This window comes from Arachis duranensis, chromosome 5 (assembly GCF_000817695.3).
Source record: "Arachis duranensis cultivar V14167 chromosome 5, aradu.V14167.gnm2.J7QH, whole genome shotgun sequence".
Lineage (NCBI taxonomy): Eukaryota > Viridiplantae > Streptophyta > Magnoliopsida > Fabales > Fabaceae > Arachis > Arachis duranensis.
The window spans coordinates 102,274,661-102,296,921 of record NC_029776.3 but is presented as its reverse complement, the minus strand read 5'-3'; the positions used below and the strand labels follow the sequence as shown (position 1 = coordinate 102,296,921).

General features: G+C 33.0%; 1 protein-coding gene and 1 pseudogene across 3 annotated transcripts; both read left to right on the top strand.

The window, feature by feature from the left end:
- Positions 1–2,648: 2,648 nt before the first annotated feature.
- LOC107491277 (probable transmembrane ascorbate ferrireductase 4) lies at positions 2,649–18,107 on the top strand. Of its 3 annotated transcripts, XM_052261359.1 has the most exons (5): positions 2,649–2,967; positions 3,084–3,135; positions 3,228–3,433; positions 5,949–6,013; positions 17,678–17,807. In XM_052261359.1, the coding sequence occupies exons 1-5, from the start codon at positions 2,821–2,823 to the stop codon at positions 17,685–17,687; spliced, it is 480 nt and encodes a 159-aa protein (XP_052117319.1). In that variant the 5' UTR covers positions 2,649–2,820; the 3' UTR covers positions 17,688–17,807. The 3 variants fall into 3 exon arrangements, with proteins under 3 accessions (XP_052117319.1, XP_015967582.1, XP_015967585.1); XM_016112096.3 differs by lacking the exon at positions 5,949–6,013 and having other exon boundaries at positions 17,678–18,107; XM_016112099.3 differs by lacking the exon at positions 5,949–6,013 and having other exon boundaries at positions 2,652–2,967; positions 3,237–3,433; positions 17,678–18,107.
- Positions 18,108–18,211: 104 nt separating this feature from the next.
- On the top strand, positions 18,212–19,707 carry LOC107490915 (transcription factor bHLH51-like; annotated as a pseudogene).
- Positions 19,708–22,261: the final 2,554 nt, after the last annotated feature.

Genomic DNA, 22,261 nt, shown 5'->3' with positions numbered 1-22,261 from the left:
TCTTCTTTTTTCTTTTGAAATCTTCTTTTCTTTTCTTTTCAGCAAGAGACATTTTGATTTAAAGTGTCTAAGTTCATTGTAATAGTGACATTTTAATTTGTTATTTTTTTTGTCCTCTTTGAATTATGAAAAACTTGTTTTTCCTACTTTATATCTCAAGATCATTTTCATCCTCTTTACAAAGAATACGATCTCATAATCACTGGAAAGTTCATCATTAGATTTGCTTCAATCTTTAACTTTAGAACAGCACCGTTTTTTTTTTGTTTTTTTGTCTCTAAATGAATAGGATCATATGTTAGTAGCTTTCTTTTTAACTCATCATAAGTGATTTTGTTAAGATTGTTTCTTTCTTGTATAACAGTAACTTTATTCTCCCACTAGTTAGTTTTAGAATTTTTCTGATCAACTCCTTTTCAGTAAATTATTTTTTCAATGCATCAAGGCTATTGGTTATAATTAAGAATATATCAAATATCTCGTATTTGGACTCTTCTTATTTCATGAAAAATAATTCATAATCATTCATTAGCATATCAGTTTAGGTTTCTCTCATCTTTTTTCTTCTTTCATGAGTTATTTGAAATTTTTTCTATATTTTTTTGTTATTTTATATCAGGAGACTCTGTTGTACTCCTCGAACCTTATGGCGTAATACATCATGTTCACTATCTTAGCATTTGATTTCATTTTTTTTTCTTCTCATTTTCTATCCATTATCTGTTTTCATTGGAAACAATCTATTTTTTGAGTGTTAATTTTATTAGAATATCAGATCCGTTCATGATAATCTTCTAAAAATTATAATCTATTACTTGAATAAAAATTTGCATTTTAATGGTGAAATTTTACTATATTAATTACCAAGATTATAAATACCAATTTTAAGACTGAAACAAAGATAAACGAATCAAACTGGTTCTATGCCAATATAACTACAATTTGGAGCTTCTCAAACAAATGCTAAGACAAACTAAAAATTTCAAACCAAACAAATGACAAACTCAAACTATTTTAGCTTTTCTTTCTAACTTATACCTTTTCACTCATATATTTTAAAAAAAAAAATAATCTCTCAAAATCATAAGCCTTTTTCAATTTACTAAGAAGACTCAAAACAAAAAATAAATATACCAAATTGAGGTCCAAATGAGGAAGAATGACACTCAAACGTGTGAAGTATATATTATGAAATTTCTCCTTATCTTTCCTTGAGAATTGATCTTATAGCAAAATCATAGCTTACTAGCTATTACTTGTCAAATGATTCTTCATTATTGTCATGACAATTTTTTTTCTATTGGCGATAGTAATCTTTTATATTATCCTCATATCTAACTCTTGATGGTTAATTCTTTTCAGATATAGCTAAATTAGCATTAAACTACATAACAATCGTACAATTTTATTACACAATTAATCATAAAATAAATTGGAATTAATCCCCAATCAACTTAACCAAATATTTGTCATCACAATAAATGATAAGATCTTTCAAAACTCAACAAATAAGATATTTTTTATTTTTTAAAAGTATTTTTGATTAATGACAAAAAATTACAAAAAAAACTATTTAGTATAAAATTATCAAATTTAAAAATATCACTTTTTGTAATTGTACTTACAAAAAGCTATATTAAAATCTGATTTTTATAACACTTTTTGAGAAAAGTTAAGTATTATTGTCGCGTTTTAAAACATTGAATATTTTTGTTGTTAACAAAAGTAAAAGATATTGTTATCAGTATTTTAAAAAAAAATTAAAGACGGTTTTAGTAATTTATTCTTAATTATTAATCTTTCATAATTTTAAAAAAATTAATCTCCAATAATAAAAAAGTGACAAATTAGTCTTTAATTTTTCTTAAAAATAACATATTTTTATAATATTAAATGAAAAATAACTAAGTTGCTCATTTATCTCATCAGGTATTTACTTATCTAATATTCTAATAAGCAAGAATCAATTTGTCTAAAAAAAAAAAACTAATTTGTGTGATACAAATTTATTGGAATCAATTTGAAGGTGCACACTTGCACTCTAAAAATAAATAAATGAATAAACGAAACAATTTAATCTAAACCTAATTTAAATACAAATAAAAAAATACGAAAAAATGAAATAACTTTCACTCAAGTTGGCAAATGGAATTTGGTGTCACCATAAATTTTAGAAAGTTGGATTTAATGGTGTTTGTATAATTTTTTGAAGTATTTAAGAATATTCTAGATAATTTCGGAACGTTCTTGAATGTTTTAAAAAGTTTGGAAATACTCCAAAATGTTCTAGAAGATTGTAAAAAGTTATAGAATATTCTTAAAAAATGTGAATATATATAAAAAATTATGAAGAGTAATATAGAATAATTTAAAAGTATTTAAAAAATATGATAAGATAAAGTTATAAATAGAAGTGAAAATTAAAATTTAAATATATGAATTATTTATAACAAATACTTGAATAATGAAATATTTTTTTTACTAAAATTTTTTTATATTCTTAGTTTTCTTGTAAAATATTAAAGATTAGACTAGACTAACTTAATCTTAACTTAAAAAATTAAATAAGTTCAAGCAGTAATGTTAGAATATGTCCAAAATGGTGACATTGGATATTCAACTTAACAAGGGTTCAGTAGTTACACCAAAGGTAGAGGGGACATAGGGGTGCAATTAAATTGCCAAACTCGTCAATTAAATTGCCTCGTAATTATACTCATAGGTGGATCTAGAGAAGAGCAAAATAAAAGCGTTGTTGCTTGTCGGTAGTCCTAAGTCCTACTGCTGCTCACTAGCACTCACTCCTCCCAAGTCTTAATAATGGCTTCACTACTCTGTCCCGCACTTGTCTTGTTTGCTGCAAGACTTTCAGGATTTGCAGTTGGACTCCTTGTTCTTTTCTGGGTCCTGACCTTCAAATCCACCTTTCTCCCTTCTTCTTTTTCCCAACAAGACTTCATCTATGCTGTATGCAGTGCACACACTCACTACTACTCTCTTTTCTCTTTACTTTCTGCTTCCCTTTTTTACAACTTTCCATTCCAAAAACTTACTTTTTTTCTTAAATGCTCTAATGATTGCAGGTTCTTCATCCTTTGCTGATGGTCATTGGGTTTATTCTCTTAAGTGGAGAAGGTAACTTGGGTTTAATTAGCTTTAGAATTGTTTGAAAGAAATCATGATGTAAAATTTAATTTAATTTATTTATTTTGTTAATTAGTATATAGTTTTTGCAGCAATTTTGGTGCACAGGTGGTTGCCTGGTTCTATGGGATTAAAAAAATCAGTGCATTTAGGGCTTCAAAGTGTGGCACTAGCTTCTGGAATATTTGGAATTTGGACTAAATTTCAGGGGAAGGATGGGATTGTAGCCAATTTCTATAGTCTTCATTCATGGATGGGTTTGATTTGCATTTCCCTCTTTGGAATTCAGGTACTAATACACTTTCACATGGTGATTGTTTTCTTTAGCTATTTCGTCTTGGTTCTTTATTTTTTCCCCCTTAATTATCATGAAATTGTATTTCTTACTATAGTTCAACTTTTTATCAAGTGCAACGTGCAAGCAACCTTCAGTCAAATTTATTAACTGGCTAACAAAAATAATTGCTTCCTAAACTAGATAAGACTCTAGCTTGGGAAATGTGTGGGCCATCTTTTGTCATGCGACCAATAATTATATATAGGAAAAATGATTGCATTCCCCAGGTGTTGCTCCAAGAGGATCCCATGGTCTCTATATTATATGGAGAGAAGCCCAATGGGCTTTTGCTTCATTGATTGTGGTTTTGGTCTATATTCTTGTGTCTTGGAGGTTGGCAATTTCACTAAAATTGTTCTTATTCGTGTTAGAATAGAGGGGTAAACTTTTAAATAGAACAATTCGGGACAAATTAGTTTTTAGGTTATTAAATTAAAAAATACCCAGGGAAAAAAGGATATGTGCCCTATGGCAAAAAAGAAGAGAAGGATATATACCCCTTCGAAAGTAAAATATCTATATATATTTAGTATTCTTAGATGCAGGAAGAATATATCTTTATTCTGAAGTGAAAATCAAAAGCAATATTTAATATCAATATGCATTTATGATAGAATTTACGTAAGTTTATTAAAAAAAGGTGCGGGATTAAAATTAAGTTTACATTATAATTTGGGTTAATATGTTATAAAAAATAAATACTAAAAACTATTGAATCTATATTATATTCCCTTTGTCTAACTAATAATTTGTTTGTACTTTGTACACTAATGTTAGTACAAAACAATGAAACCCCAAAGAATTGTCTATTCTTAAAATATTGTTATGATTTTGAAAAGGTAAGACGTTATTTGGTTTTTGACAATATTTTATTTTTATTTTATTATTATTTAAAAGGGTTAACTATCAATTTGGTATCCGAAAATTTCAGTTGCTACAAAAAAAGTCTTTGAAAATAATTTGAAAATACAACAAAAAGATTCAATAAATATTATAATTTTTGTAAGCATCAAAAAGACTTTCATATTTAGCAAACGATTTATCTATTAGATCTAAAATTTTTATGGCAACATTTGAATAAATATTTAAGTGTACGAAAAAATTTAGAACAAAATTTTATCTCTAGATTTTTTTCAAAAAAATATAGTTGTTCACAATAATTTTTTTTTTTAAAATTACTTGACAAAAATGACCAAATTTTAAGGATAGAAATATATATATTTTAAATAATAATCGTAAAAATTTACATCAAAATCTAATTTCTAAAGTCATTTTTTAGAACATATATTTAATATTTAGTTTTTTTTATCATATTTTTAAATCTTTCAACAATTTATTTGTTGTTAGTATCTTTTCAATATCATTTTAGTAGTTTATTTTATTTTAAAATAATTAAAATAATAAAATATATTTTTTTATTGTACTTTTGTTGGGAATGGATCCGTAAAACTCAGTTTGAGGGAGAGGGATCCTCTCGTAAAAAAAAGTTGAATAATTAAATAGTATCTAATGTTTAATCTAATAATTTATTATTTTTGTTTATTTATTTTTTATCTCACTTATAAAATTAAAAATGAAAGATTATACTGTATTGTATTAAGTGTTAAAAAAACTAGAAAAAATCTATTTTCGTTTGAGAGAGAGGGAGATCAGAAGATCGGATGGGGTGTCCGAGTTAGTGCGTGTCAAATTCTCCTCTCTTTGTGAATGATAGATACCAAAAGAGGAGAATCAATTAGAGTTATTAAATCAACTAATAGACACCCAACCAACATGTTAATCATCTAAGAAGTGGATGCTTAGTTGGAATTATACTAGTTAATGAAAAATACTAACATCATCAGAATTTATTATTTTTAAAATTAATTGATGACCAAAAATAATAAATTTTGATAGTTGTCTAATATTCTTCTTAACTAATAAGGTCCTAATAAGTTAACTAATTAGATTATAGAAAGTGAGTTGGAGTTATGTTTTTTTTGGTGACTAGTTGGAGTTATGTTTTAATTAATAAGGTCCTAACTTATCAATCAACTAGGAAGAGAAAAGTTAGTTGAAGACTTTTAAAGTTGTATTAATTGGCTCAACTCAATTCAACTTGAATTATCAAGAGGACTCAACTCAATGTCAAGAGGACTCAAGAGTTACTCAAAATTCACTGCTCAAGAATAAAGTCGCAAATCCACTAAATTACAAGAAACATAACAGTTGTACAATTGAATATAAATTCCAAATTCATTTGATTCAACGAAGACTTCAAAATAAAGAGTCCATTAACATAAAACAAGAGTAAAAAGGGTAAAGAGATACAAACCAACAAGTAGATGTTCCTCATTAATTACAAATTCAAATTCAACATTGGATTCCATTACTTAAAATTGCTAATCATTCATTGGAAAAGGAAAGTGTTGCAGAGATTTAAAAAGACTATGTAGATGTTTTACTTGATTTTTTGTAACCTCGACAGGGTGTCGAATCAAGCTTATATCAAAATTTCAATTTGGGGAGCAGATACAATTTTTCTGAAAAAGAGTAAGTTCGACCTAAAAATTATTTAGCGTAAGTATTGAATTTATATATGTCGAAACATTTGTGATAAATTGTAAGCCAAGGAAAAAGATAAAGCAAAGTAAAAACTTGAAAATAAAATGATTGAAAGAGAAAAAATAAAATAAAATAAACAACGCAAAGACAAAAATAACAAGATGGAAAAGATATGAAATAAATAAGAATTGTAAATAACAAGTAAATTGAAGCTTAAAATAAATTAACAAAATAAATAAAAATATCCGAAAAGAAATAAAAAACAATAAAATGAAATAAAAGGTAAAAATAATATGAATAAAAGAAAATTGACTCCAAACACTCATAGGCACTTGCACTCTATGGATTTCCTTGGTATTAGTGTGATTTTGGATTTTGTAGAGTTTTATATGATGGTGAGGTGTTCAGATTGAAGTTCTCTTTTTACTTCTGTATTTCTTTTATTTATAGACCACAAGGATAGATTTGCAGAGTATCTTTCTCTTTCTAGGATCTAGTTTCTTCCTATTTATCAGGTCATGACACTATCTTGACCATAAAGAATCTTGACTCTCAAGTTTGACGTCTCACGTCTTCTTTTACCTTGATCTTCAAGCCCCACGTTCCATAAAGTGCTTTTGGATAAAGTTTCGTGTGATTATTTCATTTCGATTTTTAGAAGTCACCACTCCTTAATTATTTTCTTTTCACTTTCTATGATAAGTCGAACCCTTGTGCTAATGCTTTTATTCAACAACCCATGTGATATGATATTTTGACCTACATTCTCATAGAACAAACCACGTGCTATGATACTTCGACTTACATATTATCAACTCACCTTTAGGTCAAACGATCATGGTCGAGTTATTTGTAATGTCGAATTTTTGTGCTAACATATTGCTCCTTGAAATTTGTCTTTTCAGAAAATAAAATGAGAAGTTTCACTTGATTACATGCCTTGCACGTGCCATTTTTTTCAAATTTCAAAATTTTGAAAAGACAGTTATGCAGAAATGAAATAGTTCACGCATTTTTTTCTGGGAATATATAACGTTCCCAATGGGCTTTAATGGACCTCTTCTTTTTAAACCTTTTCACATTTTCAGGGTTTACTTATTCGTTCAATTCCACCATTCTCATCATTCTTCATTCTTGCGAAAATCCTTATCCTTTTCTTTGAAATCCCTTTGTCTTTTTCATGAATTCTTAATCTGGTTCTTATTCTAGCAGTACTTTCGTTATTACTGTCGCTTCTTCTTCTACTACCATTGCTGTCACAACCTTTACCACTGTTCTATCACTACCTCAACCATCGGAGCCACCACATCATATTCTCTTCCTACTTCCGCTACTGCCGCTGCAACTGCCGCTTCTGCTCCTGGCGGAGCTTTTGCTGCTCACATTTCTCCTTCGCAAGAAGAGGATGACGAGGATGTTCAGGTTATAGAATCTCCTCCTCTGGTTGTCGATGTGCCATAGTTCTATAATGATGATGGTACTCTACGGCCTCCCAATCCTGACGTTGAGACTATCGAACTCTGGAGAGCTAGGTATTGCTTCCATTCAAGTTCACAAATGTCTATATCTTCTTTCTTTCCATCTCCCCGTGAACATCTTCTATTGATTTTTTGCCAAAATGTTAAGGCTACCTACTTCGCTAGTCGAGTTTTTAGAACAGTACCCCTTAAGAAATCCAACTCTTTATTCTTGATTTGAATGTCGAGGCTATCTTCGACTTACAAGTCTATATAGAAGTCTTTAGGCATTGCTTCTGATCTTAAATTAGCCGCTTTTGACTTGTCCTATACTGCACCTCTCTTAGGAGCTAGTTTGGACTTTTGGTGCCCAACTACAAATAACTTCCATTTTTCTTATGGAATGATGGGTCCGACCTTGATGGAAAATTTTGCTTTGACTGGCAATGCTCCTAAGGGGGAAGATGCATGTTGGGCCACTGCATACCCTAATGATGTCTTCAACATCAACTTCGTCTTGACCTCTGTGTCGGATTTTATTCAAAACTACATGCGTTCTAAGGTTAATCCTGTGACTAACAGTGAGCACATAACTTTCTTACTCTTATGGCTAAATACTTTTATTTTTTGTCCAAAATCGATTTAGATTCAGAAAAGCAATTATTTGTCAGTAGCTATCATGTTTCACTGTAAAAAATATGTTAACCTCTCTTCTTTAATTCTGGCTCAATTGTATGAAACACTTTCTTTAGTAGTTAGTGAGATTCGACAAGGCGAATCTTCGATCAACCCCTTTGGTCCTACTTGGGTTGTAAACCTATGGTTGAAGGTTAAACTCGAACCTCGATTCACTGCTTCCTCTGCTGAAGTTCCAAAAGCTTAGCTTGACGGTATCCGACTTTCTTTCATTTCTTGGTCAAAACCAAAAAGCATGTCATCTATCGATGCTTTTTGTTACTTCATCACTCTCCTTCTCACGTCAAGACTAATGATGACTCTTATTACTACCCAAATTCATTTACCTGTAAAAAAAAAAAGCGCTGTTGGGTATCTCCATTCTTTAACTAGTTGTAAAACTGAAAATCAAGAGACTGTCGATGAAATATGGTCGAAAACATTAACTCCCCAAATTCTTCCTGTGGGTCTCCCTCATGAGTTGACTGTGGCTCTAAAAGAGAAATTGGTCACCTATTCCCCCAATATGTGTCGAGGAAGTTTGGTCTTGCACAATCGTTGCCTTCTCCTCTATCTCTCGACCTTGGAGCAAAAAATGATCCATTATGAGGTGTCGAGTTTGGAAAAGTTTGATCAAATTTTGGACCTCAATCACCAAAGGGTGACTTCTCAATATGACATCAAGTTTTGCTTTATCTCGACACCTGCATTCCACAAGTGGTGGTCGACCTTTTATGATTCTCATTGCACAGCATCTAGACAAGCACTCTCTAGTTTAGTTTTCCCTACTGCATAGATTGTCGCAACATCGAAGAAAACTAAAGGTGAGCATGTTAAAGAAATCCTTAAATTGAAAAATATTATAAAGTAAAATGACATTTCAGGAAGATAAAGTATGTTTTCAACGAGGCCTTAGAGGTATGTGAAAAGAAGTAAACATATTTTCATAGATGTCTCGACCGTTACTTCAAGACTTAGGCTAATCCTCTTAAAGGAGCCTTAGAAGTGAATTACCTACTCCAAAAGAAAGATCCTTAAACTCTAGCATCAACACAACTAGTGCCGTTTATTACCAGGGCTTTCGGAATAAGATTCATGGTCAAACGAGGATCGCTGGATACTCTCCAAGTACCATATTTTCTTAAAACTTTATCCTTCGAGTCTTTACTTATCTTTTATTCTCTATATTTTTCAGCTGCTTGACCTATAGAGATGACTGTTATAGCTGCTGAGCCCAAACCAGTCAAGGAGAATTGGGAGTCAGAAGAGGATGCTGCTCCAAAGAAGACCAAATCCAAACAGGGTCGGGGCAGATGACGGTCAAGTGAGGCCACACTTTGCTCAAAAAAGCGTAGTGCTATCGCATCCTTCTTGGAGCTAACCCCAAGAAAGTTCAAAAAACAAATCCCACCATTTCTTTTAAGGTATTTTTGTAACACCTTAAAGCTTATGTTCGAAGTTTGTTTTGCATAAATACTTAATAACTCTTTTCTATTCAGTCAAAACAGTCAAAACAAAGCTCCAAATCTTGGGTCAAAGCAGAAAGTCGCTCTGAACTAGAGGTTGACCCATCCGGTATCGAGACTGAAGTGACTCAACCTACTTCTCCCATAGTTCCTCGACCGCTGGCTATACCACCCATTTCCGTTTTAAGTCTAGTACAGCCTAATACGTCGACTGTTGCCTCTCAAGCCTCGACTGATTCTCCAATGGAAAATTTTCTCACCATTTCCATATTTCATTTTGTTTGTTCATATTCATATACTTATCTTTTGCAGGCGAGCTATATGCCTTTGCCAAGTTATGCGGAAACACATCGAAAATCAGGTCCTATTTTGACAACTGTTGCAGCCACTTCTACACTTACTCTGGACATAGATTAGAGGGCTGTCAAACAAAATTTAGAGCTCCCATTCCATGTTCTTGCACCAGAGGCTGGGGATTTAGATTTTGAGATTTTGACTTTGATCTTGCAAACATTCTGTTAGAAGCTCGATAAGTATACTCTTTAGAAGAAACAAGAGTTTTCTCTTCTTCTGGTTCAGAACCAGAGGTTGTTCTTTCTGTTCAAGAGTTAGAACCAATTGTTTCATTCCGTGAAGAGGAGGTTACTTCTCTTGAGCCTCAAATGCCACCAGGTCTTGATCCTCTGGTTGTCGAGATGGTGAACATAATTCTCGACTGCCTCAACCATCCTTTAGAGGAGATCAACAACAACACTGACCTGAAGGTTCGACTCTTCGAAGCTCTTGGTTTTTTGGACCAAAAGATTCCAACTAGGATCCATACAGTTCTAGGTGTCTTTATTGAAGACATTTACAATTATACTTCCAAGTCTGAAATAGTCGAGGAAAAGTTGAGAAAGTCGATTGAGGCATTGGCTAACCATGATGCCCAACTAAAGAAATGTAAAATGTCTAAGTCTTAAATCGAAGAAGTCTTATCAGAGGGTCGAGCTAAAGAGCAAACCCTAGTATTGAGAATTGAGACTCTTGAAAAGGAATTAGCTGAGTTGAAGGCTAGTAAAGAAAAAATTGCAACAGCTAACTTGACACTCCCTGGCTTGAAAAAATTAAAAAGGTACATTCCTCTAAAGTCTTGAGTTGACCTGCTTTAGTAGAAGCCATCACTCAAGCCAACAGGGTTAAAGATGAGGTTTCTGAAGCCGCTACCACCTTGGGTCGAAAATAATAGGACTTGAAGCTTAAATTTAGGATTTTATTTGAATCTTAATTGTTTGTATTATGGTTGACTCTTTGTATATGGTCGACGTTTTATTATGAACTCTCATTTTTAATGATAATTATATGTTTTGAGATATTTTCCATTTATATGTCCAATCTTTCGATTATATCTTATATCTCTTAACTCATATGCTTACCATCAAATATCTTTTCGACTTTAAAAAGTCCTTCACATAATGTTGACCATTTTTTTTAACTTGTTATGTAAGAAGGACTAATTTTAAACCCCAGTCACCAACTGCAAATTGCTTCTTCTTTATTTTTTTGTTGTGTGACTTAGCTATAAATTCTTTCTGTCAAATTATTCTATCTAAAGCCATCAGTCAAGTTTGATCTAATTCATTTGGTTCATCTATCATACTTAACATGTACTGTTCAACAGAAAAATCATTTTATTTAGTCACTCTAATAGTATACAAATTTATTTCAAGTGGCAAGACAGCCTTGTGGCTATATACAAGCTCATAAGGTGTCGATTATGTAGCTTCCTTAGGTGAGCATCTATAAGCCTATAACACCTGGCTCAAGGTATTATGCTAGTTTTGAGGTAGTCTTCCGATATTTTTTTAATCAAATTTATTAGAGACTTATTAACAGCCTTGACTTGACCATTAGCTTGTGCATAATACAGAGTCGAATGTATTATTCTAATACCTCGTGATTCAACAAACCTCTTTATTTATCGACCTGTAAACATGGTCCTTTGGTCTGTAGTTAAAGTCTGAAAAATGCCAAATCTATGAGTGATTGATTTCTCAATGAAGTTAATTATCTTGGCTTGGGTAATTTCTTTTATGAACACAGTTTCCATGTATTTTATAAAGTAGTCGACTACCACTAAGATAAATTTATGCTCCTTAGTCAAAGGAGGGTGAATTACGTTAATTCTAAAATACTTAAGATAAAATGTTTTTAATATATTTCAACTGTATCATATAATAAAAGTAATAAATGTCAAATTCTTAAATATTAAATAAAGTATACAATGTAATTTTAAAAATAAAAAATATTGTAAATGTTGAACAATTCCTATTTGAAATACATTCTAATTTTTAAATATTAATTTTTTTTATCAAAGTTGTAAGAATCGAATCAATAAATAAATCAGTAAGATGACTAGTTTATTGATTCAATGGTCCGACCGAGATTTAATAGGTATAACCGATTTAATTAAATATTAGATAAAGTTATTAAAAATTTAATATATAATTTCAAATATTTAAATTCAATAATTTCTAACATGATAATATTAAAAATTTAACCAGAAGGGCAAGAACATTAAGTGAGCTCTATGTTTTTGTCACATTGCTGCTTGAATCTCCCAAAGTAATAGCGAAGATAGCATCCAATCCTCTTGCTTCTGGAACTCCAACCAACAACACTCCTTCCAAATTCAGTGTAGCATCTAAAAGTTTTGTTTGTGATTCTAGTTCAATCTGCATGAATTGCAAAAAAAGAGTAGTTACTACCAGCAGATACAATTTATAATCAACATCATTCAAACAGAAGAAGCATAATAATAAGTGCCAAATTAATGAAAGGAACTTATAGGAACATCTGCAGCCTCACCCATTAGGCGCATATGATATCTAATCCTAAGCATAGCTTCTTTTGCACCTAACAATGCTTTAATAACTGCTTCTTTGTTGTGTTCAGAAGCTTGCTCTATCCACTGTGAGAATTGCATTTTCAACATTAACACAAAAAAAAAAGCAAGAACATGAGAGCATGAAGTGTAAAAACAACAAACAACAAACAACAACAAAAAATCTTATCCCACTAGGTGGGGTCGGCTACATGAATCAAATGGTACTATTGAGCTATATCATGTATCATGTCTATAGAGAGACCGTTTACATGTAGATCTCATTTGACCACCTCATGGATGGTCTTCTTAGGTCTTCCTCTACCTTTCACCCCTTGTCCATATTTCATCTCATCCACCCTTCTGACTGGGTGTTTTATCGGTCTTTTTCTCACATTTCTGAACCACTTGAGACGTAATTCTACCATCTTTTCCACAATAGATGCTACTCCAACCCTCTCTCTTATATCTTCATTCCTTATTCTATCTAATCACGTATGACCACTCATCCATCTCAACATCTTCATCTCTGCCACACTTAACTTATGTTCGTGCTCCCCTTTGGCCGTCCAACACTCTGTATTATAAAGCATAGCTGGTCTGATAGCAGTGCGATAGAATTTACCTTTAAGTTTTGAAGGTACTTTTTTGTCACATATAAAACTACACGCACTCCACTGTTTTGACCAATCTGCTTGGATCCTATGATTTACATCATATTCAATCTCTCCATTATCATGTATGATGTACTCAAAATACTTAAAAAACTTAACTTTTCGTAGGATATTATCTCCAATCTTCACCTCTATATTAGGATTTTTCCTTCACAGGCTGAACTTACATTTCATATATTTCGTTTTGCTACGACTTATGTGCAGACCATACACTTCTAGAGCTTCTCTCCATAACTCCAACTTCTTATTTAGGTCTTCCTTTGACTCTCCCATATGGAAGATATCATTGGCAAAAACCGTGCACCATGGTATAGGCTCTTGGATATGCTCTGTGAGTATTTCCAAGTCTAATGTGAAAAGGTATGAACTTAAGGATGATCCCTGGTGTAATCCTTTACCAATAGAAAATTTCGTTGTCACACCACCTTGAGTCTTCACACTAGTTGGAACTCTATCATACATGTCTTTAATTGAACGAATATATGCGATCCTTACTCTCTTATTTTCTAAAACCTTTCATAAGACCTCCCTTGACACCCTAGCGTATGCTTTTTCCAAATCAATAAACACCATATATAGATCCTTTTTATTACTACGATACCTCTCTATCATCCTTCTTAACAGGTATATCGCTTCAGTGGTGGATCTGCCTGTCATAAAATCAAATTGGTTCTCTGTTACTTGTGTCTCTTGTCTCAACCTCCATTCTATCACCTTTTTCCATAATTTCATGGTATGACTCATGAGCTTGATCCCTCTATAATTTTTGCAACTTTGTATATCCCCTTTATTCTTGTAGATAGGTACCAAGGTGCTATTTCTCCACTCATCTGACATCTTAGACCTTAAAATCTCATTAGAAAATTTGGTTAACCAACTGACGCCTTTCTCTCCAAGGCCCTTCCAAACTTCAATCGAAATATTATCGGGTCCTACTGCCCTGCCATTTTTCATCCGCTTTAGAGCCTCTTTTACTTCGAAGTCTTGAATCCTTCAATAGTAGTCAAAGTTTTGATCTTCTTCCCTTGTGCATAACCGACCAAAGCTCAGAAAAGTATTCTATCCTTCATTTAATAACTCGTAGAAGTAGCTCTTCTACCTTTCATTGATCTTCTCCTCTTGAGCCAACACCTCCCCGTCTTTATCCTTTATGTACTTAACTTGATCCAAGTCTCTCGTTCTTCTTTCACGACTCTTTGTGATTCTATATATACATTTTTCTCCTTCTTTCGTGCCTAAGAACTGGTAAAGACCCTTATATGCTCTTGTTCTTGCTTTACTTACAGCCACTTTTGGTTTTTTCTTAGCCGCCTTATATTTTTTCTAATTATCTGCATTGCTGTACAAAGACCACTCTTTAAAGCACACCCTTTTTGCCTTTATCTTTTCTTGTACACTCGCATTCTACCACCGGGACTCCTTGTCTCGTGGTCCTATCCCTCTAGATTCACCAAAACTTTCTTTTGTTATTTTTCTAATAACTTCTGCCATCTCTTTCTACAACTCCTCCGCGCTTCTGTTTTTATCCCACTTTGCCTCTTCTTCTACCCGTCTTAGGTAGCTTATTTGTTCCTCATATTTCATTCGCCACCACCTTGTTCTTGGGTTCTTCGTATGATGTCTTTTTCTCAACTTTTGCTCATCGCAAAAATTCATGACAAGAATCCTATATTGTGTTGTTAAACTCTCTCCCGAAATAATTTTACAATTAACGCGAAATTTCTGGTCGACTCACCTCAACAAGAATAAGTCGATTTGAGAGCTTGTCATGCCACTCTTATAGGTTATAACATGTTTGTCTCTTTTTTTTAAAACATGTATTTGCGATGAGGAGATCAAAGGTTGAGGAAAAGTCCAAAATAGTTTTACCCTCGGTATTTACCATCCAAAAACTATGGCCTCCGTGAATACTTCCATACCCAGTCACTTCTCTTCCAATATGGCCATTTAAATCCCCTACTAAGAAAATATTATCTCCCAAAGCTATGTCTTGGACCAAACTCTCGAGATCCTCCCAAAATCTGATCTTGTGTTGTTCTTCCGAACTCACTTGCGGTGCATAGGCGCTAATCACATGAAAAGTACCTCCTTCCACCACAAGTTTGATAGAGATGATTTGATCTCCCACCCTTTTGACATCCACTACATCATTCTTCCACTGCTTATCCACGATAATACCTACCCTATTTCTATTCTTCACCTTTCCCGTATACCAAAGTTTGAATCCGGAAGTATCCAACAACCTAGCCTTCGCACCAACCCATTTTGTTTCTTGTGGGCACATGATGTTAATCTTTCTCCTTGTCATGGTATCCACCACCTCCATGGATTTTTGTGTTAGAGTGCCTATGTTCTATGTCCCAAATCTCAACCTTCTGTCGCCTCAACCTTTAACTTTTTTCTTTATGAACTAGCTTATTTACCTTCGTCCGTTCACGAAAATGCGAAAACCCTTGCTCATTTAACACTACACCCAGACGCCGATGCAGCGGCTCTTGCTCATTTGACAATGTACGCGAGCTATACAGCGCGTTGCTTCCGAGCAACAACCTAGCTTTAGCGCAATAACGTCTTTGATCCATGTCATGAAGATTCGACTAAATTTTTATGATGGCTATCAAAGACCTAACACAACCTTCCTCTTTTATCCAGGCTTGGGGCCGGCTATGTACTGCAAGTATAACATAGGCGGAGTTATAAAGTGTAAAAACTATGACCAAAATTAACTTAGTAAAAAATATTCGACAGAATCATTCCGCAACTGACAGTTAATAAAGCCAGTGCAAATTAGCAAAATCAGTAAATCCAGTATTAACAAAATCAGTGCAAATTAACAAAAGTATTAATAAAATATCAAAATTAGCAATTCAATATTATTAACAACAGTACAAATTACAAAACAAACAAAAATAATTCCAAGCAACATTGCTTACCAGTGGCAAGGAAAGAAGGAAAGTGACGGCGACGGAGGAGTGGAAACTATCGACAAAAACAGAGAGAGAGAGCTCGAACAGAAAAGACGATAACCGAAAACGTTGAAAGGAGAGGAGAGTAGGAGACCTTCCTATGACAGCGGTGACAAAAAGAGGAACGATGGGAAGAGTGATGGTGGCTGCGGGCTGTGTTCGAACTTTCGCCAAACAGAGCTTTTAGCCTTCCATATGCGACGCCACACCCACTGTCTATTCCCGGAGGAGAAGAGTGGTGATGACTTTGAAGTGGGATAGTGGCTGCGGGTTGCATTCGAAGTTCGGAGAAGAAAGATTCGACTATTTGGGGGAATATGATTCTCCAATTTTCAGAAAGAAAGAGAGGGGTTTGATTTGGGATGGCAAATACGAGTATTGGGGTAGGGCATGGTCTTTTTTTTTTATAAACTTAAACGGAACCGTTTTTGAGATAGCCACCGAACTGAAAAAATCTTCAAAAAATTCGACCATTTTTTTATAATTCATCAGTTAACCACTGATTTAATTGATTTTTTAATTGATTTTTTACTATATCATTTTTAAAATCAACCAACCAATAAAATAACTGATTTCTTATTAATCTAATTGAACGGATTAATTTGATTCAGATTTTAGAACCAAAATTCTTATCCTAAAAAGTTGTGGCGGCTATTTGAGCCATGTTACATGACCGTATATTTTTTTTTACTTCTTTAGTTTAAAATTTTTGGCCAAGTCCCCGTATCCACTTTAAAATTGTTTTTGGTTTCTTCTCTTTTTTTACTTTTTTTCCCTTAATATTTGCACCACATATTATTATATAAAAAAGACATTAATATCTAACATTAATATCTATTTGGATGTTTTAATATATATATATATATATATAATATTTTTATTTTTCCCATGATATTAATATTCACAAATCTATTTTAAATACATATAACAAAATTATTAGGACAATTTTTTTTCTTTATGATAATAAAGCATAAAAAGTAGAAGTTATTTATCACACATAACACTCAATAAAACAAACTAATTAACAACGAAAACCAAAATAGATATTCTTTATATTTTATTGAATCTAAGACCAAGATAATTTCCTTATTTGACAGGTCACTTATTAATAATTTTTTTAATTAAAAAAACACTAATCATAATTGAAAAGTACACTAATTACTTGACTAATTTAAATTAGTTACATATATTATTAAATAAAAAATATTATATGTACATAAAAAGTTAATCATTAAATCAATTATTATGTATTTATATATAAATACTTATATTATTTTATATTTATTTTTAATATATATTTTATATTTTAATAAGTATTTTATATTAATGACTGATTTTTGTATACACATAACATAATTATTATCAAATATATGATATTATATTTAATTATACAAATTTTTTATTTTGGCGCTTCTGTTTAATTTTTGGTTCGTCCATGAATGAAAAGACTCAAACCCAGAAATGCAGTTTATGGGGCTTATATATTTTTCACTGGCGTCAAAGCCGTGGTGCACTTTAATTTCTAATGTCTCATATTTGTTTCTAATTCAGTGGTTGTTAGGCTTCTTGAACTTTTGGCACAGAAGAGAGGCAAAAATTGCGAGAATAAAGATTTTACCTTGGCATGTATTCTTGGGCCTCTACACTTATGCGTTGGCAGTAGCAACAGCGGAAACAGGGCTTCTGGAGAAATTAGCATTCATACAAACAAAGAGAAATAATGTATCCAAACACAGTACTGAGTCCATGTTGGTTAATAGTTTAGGATTGTTTCTAGCCATGCTAAGTGGTTTTGTTATTCTGGCTGCTGTTTCACCAAAGTATGGGTATCATACCCTTCAAAGCAGACAACATTAAATTCTTGCCTCTTACAAGTTACAACCAATAAATTATTCATGGTCATGGTTGCCCCATATTCGAGTTAGATTTGGAGCGGTATGAATTTTGAATGAAATTTGTATAGGTCATGTTTGTGCAAAAATGGGATAGATTTATCAAACCAGCTAGCCTTTATTTTGCATCCAAAATTGTGCCTTCAAATGAATTTCCACGGAGAAAAGTCTTTGTATATGGTCAATATCTCTCATGTATAGACGCATTGACAAAACGTTAGCAGGATCACCTAACAGGTGTATCAAAATAGGTTTTTTTTTTTGGTGATAAAATAGGGTTAATCCTTACTAGACTCAATTTTGTTTCATAAAATTTCAAAATTAAATTGTGAAGAGCTTGTATTCATTTCCAATTTTTTTCCCTTTTTTTGAAAAAATTATTGGACACTCCAAATACCCATCCATTATCCAGGACTAGAGAGGGGCCTACATATACGCGCCGACGAGTCTTACAATTTCTTTGTAAATTTCAAGGTTGCGAGAACCGGACCAGTCAATAAATCGGTGAGGTTACTGGTTCAATAATTTATTGGTTCGATTGGAATTCAATCGGGGTTCAACCGGTTTAATTAAATATTAAATAAAATTATTAAAAAACTTAAAATAATTTTAAGTATATAAATTAAATAATTTCTAACTTAATAAAATTGAATATTTCACATAATAAATTATCCATTACTCTGCACTAAACAAAACAGTAACAATAATTCTCCCTTTTCAATACCAACACAGATAGTGCCTCATGCCTATGACTCAGCATTTGCCTCTCTTCAATTCCAATATCCATGGCCTTTAGCCTTTGAAGGGTTTCCAGAAGATAGAGCTGCAAGTGCTTCTAAGAGCCATAGCCAAGCAGAGAAAAGAAGAAGGAACAGATCAATGCATAGCTTGCAACTCTTAGAAAACTGATTCCTAAGACTGATAAGGTAATATTGTTTTTCAAAATTCATATTCCAATATTGTCATAGACATAGTTAGTTACTTCTCTCCTTTTTGGTAAAACATATTGTTTAGTTTTACTTCTATCAGTTATGCTATTCAAAGTTTAGATTTTCTTTTTCACTCCTTGAATTCTAGCAAGAAAATAGAAATTACCTACCTTAGGAAAATGACATGATATGCAAGGTATCATTAGTTTATGCTATTAATAGCTTTAATAGGTTCCATGATAGAACTTAAAGCATTTGAATTCTACTTCATCAACCTTGATAGATAGAAAACTAGAGAAGCTATACATGTTTTTGTTTTCTAGACTGCATAAATTCTATAATTGATTATGCTTTCAAAATCAATTCAACTAGAAGTGTAAGAGTAATATAAGTTCAACTTTGAATTATGCCGGAATGAATACTACAAAAGCAGAATCAAATTAATTAAGTTTTGTTGCGGATGCAGATGGACAAGGCTGCATTACTAGGGAGTGTAGTAGATCATGCGAAGGATCTAAAGCGAAAAGCGATGGATGTGAGCAAAAGCATCACAATTCCAAGTGAAACTGATGAAGTAACAATAATATAGTGTGACCCTGATCAAGATGAAAGCTATGCTAAAGTGAAGATACTGAAGCACAACATTGTAATTTCAGTTTGCTGTGATGATAGACCAGAACTTTTCAGTGAACTCATTCAAGTCCTAAAAGGGTTGAGGCTCATAAATCAAGATCAGAACATATTCAGAAGCAGCAAATAGCTAACAGAAACAGCAAAACAGAAGCAGCAAAACATACTCAAAATAAAAAACATCAGAAACAGCATAGAACAGGCGAGCTCACAGAACCTCAGAAAATCAAAATCCAAAATCAAGAAGGCAACATAGAGGAGACAAGAACAGAGTCTTACCGGCGAATGAGGAGGCGGGCTCGGCCGGTGGTGGTCGCGGCTGTTGTGGATGGTTGTGGGTGGCAAATGAGGAGGCGGGCTAGGTGACTTTCGGCGACGAGGAGGCGGGCTCGGCCGGTGGTGGTCGCGGCTACTGTGAGTGGCTGTGGGTGGCACTCGTGGCCTTCGTGGGTGAATGGAGGCTGGCGCCGAATGCACTTGGGGAGGGGAAGAAAGGGGAGAGTGGGGGGTTACTCAGATTAGGGTTAGTGCTTTGGGACTTTCGCGTATGCCTTTCTTTTCTTTTTTTAAAAAAAGCCAAAACGACGTCGTTTGGCTAGTGAAGTTGCAAACCACTAACCGCCAAAAAATCGGACGGTTCTTCCGGTTCGTCGGTTAACCGCTGGTTCGACCAAATTTTCACCGGTTTTTTGTCAGACGATTTTTCACGTTACCCAGACCGGCTAGGTAACCGGTTCCCAATTTTTCCGGTTGAACTGACCGGTTCGGTCTGGTTTTCAGAACCATGGTAAATTTGACCTTTTATATTAGAGATAATTATTTTAAGTATAATTAATGCATGATATAATACATGATAAAAAAATTAATGAAATTTTAAATTTAAATAAGTAACATATATAGTATTAAACATAAATATTCGGACAAGATACTCTTCCGTGCTATAGGTCGGCTCTACACTGTTCTTGCGAGCTCTTGGAACTTGTCGCCCAAAAGTGAAGTATTCTTGTAAATTCGGACCCAAATATGGTACATGCAAAAAAGACTCCAACGCTCAAGTTAGTGAAATATCTTAACGAGAGTAAATATAATATCGTGTGTTGTGTTGGTGATCTCCTACCCCTTATTGTCGGTCTCGACCGTGATTTATAGTTGCCATGGCTGAAGTATTCGTCGGTTTAGTCAAAATATCCGTGGCCGACTTAAGTGCGAGATTCAGGGGAGAAGTTTGTTACGATAGGGAGTTATCTATTTTGAATTTTTTTCATCCTTCCGAGGAATAACCTGTTTTTTTGCCGATGTATTAGGGATACAGTACATAGCCCCCAAGCTTGACTTGCCAAACTTACGTTTTGGCAAGTTGAGCTTTTGTCGTGCGGTTATACCTTGATTATGGTCAAACATGTGAGCCCCCAAGCTCAACGCGCGTTGTTGTTTTCAATCTTAACCGAATGTACACCTCTAGGAGAATGGACTTCAATTGGCATTGGGCTTGTGGCATGGCACTTGGGCTTAGGGGCGTTACACACCTGGGTTTGGCGTGGCACGCCACTTCTTCCAAAGCTCTAAAACTTCAAGGCGTTACACGCCAGCATGGAGAGCCTCAAAAGCATTGCACGCCACTCTTCTTTTGCTTGGAGGGCGTTGCACACCAGTTTTAGGCGTTGCACGCCCAGTTTTGGGCGTGTACCTTAAAGTCTTGAGCGTTGTTTTTGTGACTTGAAAGGTGATAGTCATGCGTGACTCAATCTAAATGTCCACTATAGACATATGCGTATCGTTTCAAAGCTCTGAATGTTAGCTTTCTAACGCCATTAAAATTATTTCATTTGGATCTCTATAATTCAAGTTATGCTCACTTAAATATGAAAATGTCAGGATTGACAACATTCGCAAATTACCTTTTAGTTGTAAAAATATAACTTGAATCCACAATAATTCTAAAACAACTCTAAATTTATTATTAGTCATGAAAACTTCATTTAAAATTTCAAAACATAAAAAAACTTTAATTTAAATAATAAAAAAACTAACAAAATATATATAAAAAATTTTAAAGATGCAAAGGCATCAAACATATTTAAAATATTTCATGAAAATTTAAATAAAAATAAATCATACCTTGATGTATCTAAGTAAGAGATGTAATAATTGGGTTACAAATTTAGATCTATAAACTCTTTCATTTTTATTGACAAATTATGTGCTTTTATGCTTGCTTTTCATGATCTTGTATTTTTTTCTTTTATCCAAATTTTATTTTTGAAAAGAATTTCACCATTAAAATGCTTTTTTTGAAACTCTCATCATGCATTTATTTTACTAAAAATATTAGGTCTCCAAGTCTTTTTATAACCAAATTTAACCAAGTTATTTAAAAATAAAAACCTGCTCTACTTTTTCTTTCTTTTAACCATCATCACTGCTGCTTCATCTTCTTTCTTTCCTCCTCCTCCTCCTCCTCCTCCTTCTCCTCCTCCTCCTCCTCCTCCTCTTGCTGTTGCTGCTGTTGTTAATTTCTTTTTCTCTTTTTTTCTCATCATTCTACATAAATTTTAGTGTACAACACCAAATTTTAGTATGCAACACACAAATTTTTAAGGACCACATGCCCAAAATAATGACACCCAACTAATAAAATACGCATAATACATAAATTTGTGGGAATAGCACAAAAATTTTGTTGC

Bases quoted from the DNA above. Each gene is read 5' to 3' on its own strand.
- LOC107491277 (XM_016112096.3), top strand. From the start codon at position 2,821: ATGGCTTCACTACTCTGTCCCGCACTTGTCTTGTTTGCTGCAAGACTT. The intron at 2,968-3,083 runs GTATGCAGTGCA...TAATGATTGCAG, and splicing joins AACAAGACTTCATCTATGCT to GTTCTTCATCCTTTGCTGAT. The intron at 3,434-17,677 runs GTACTAATACAC...TTTCTAATTCAG, and splicing joins TTTCCCTCTTTGGAATTCAG to TGGTTGTTAGGCTTCTTGAA.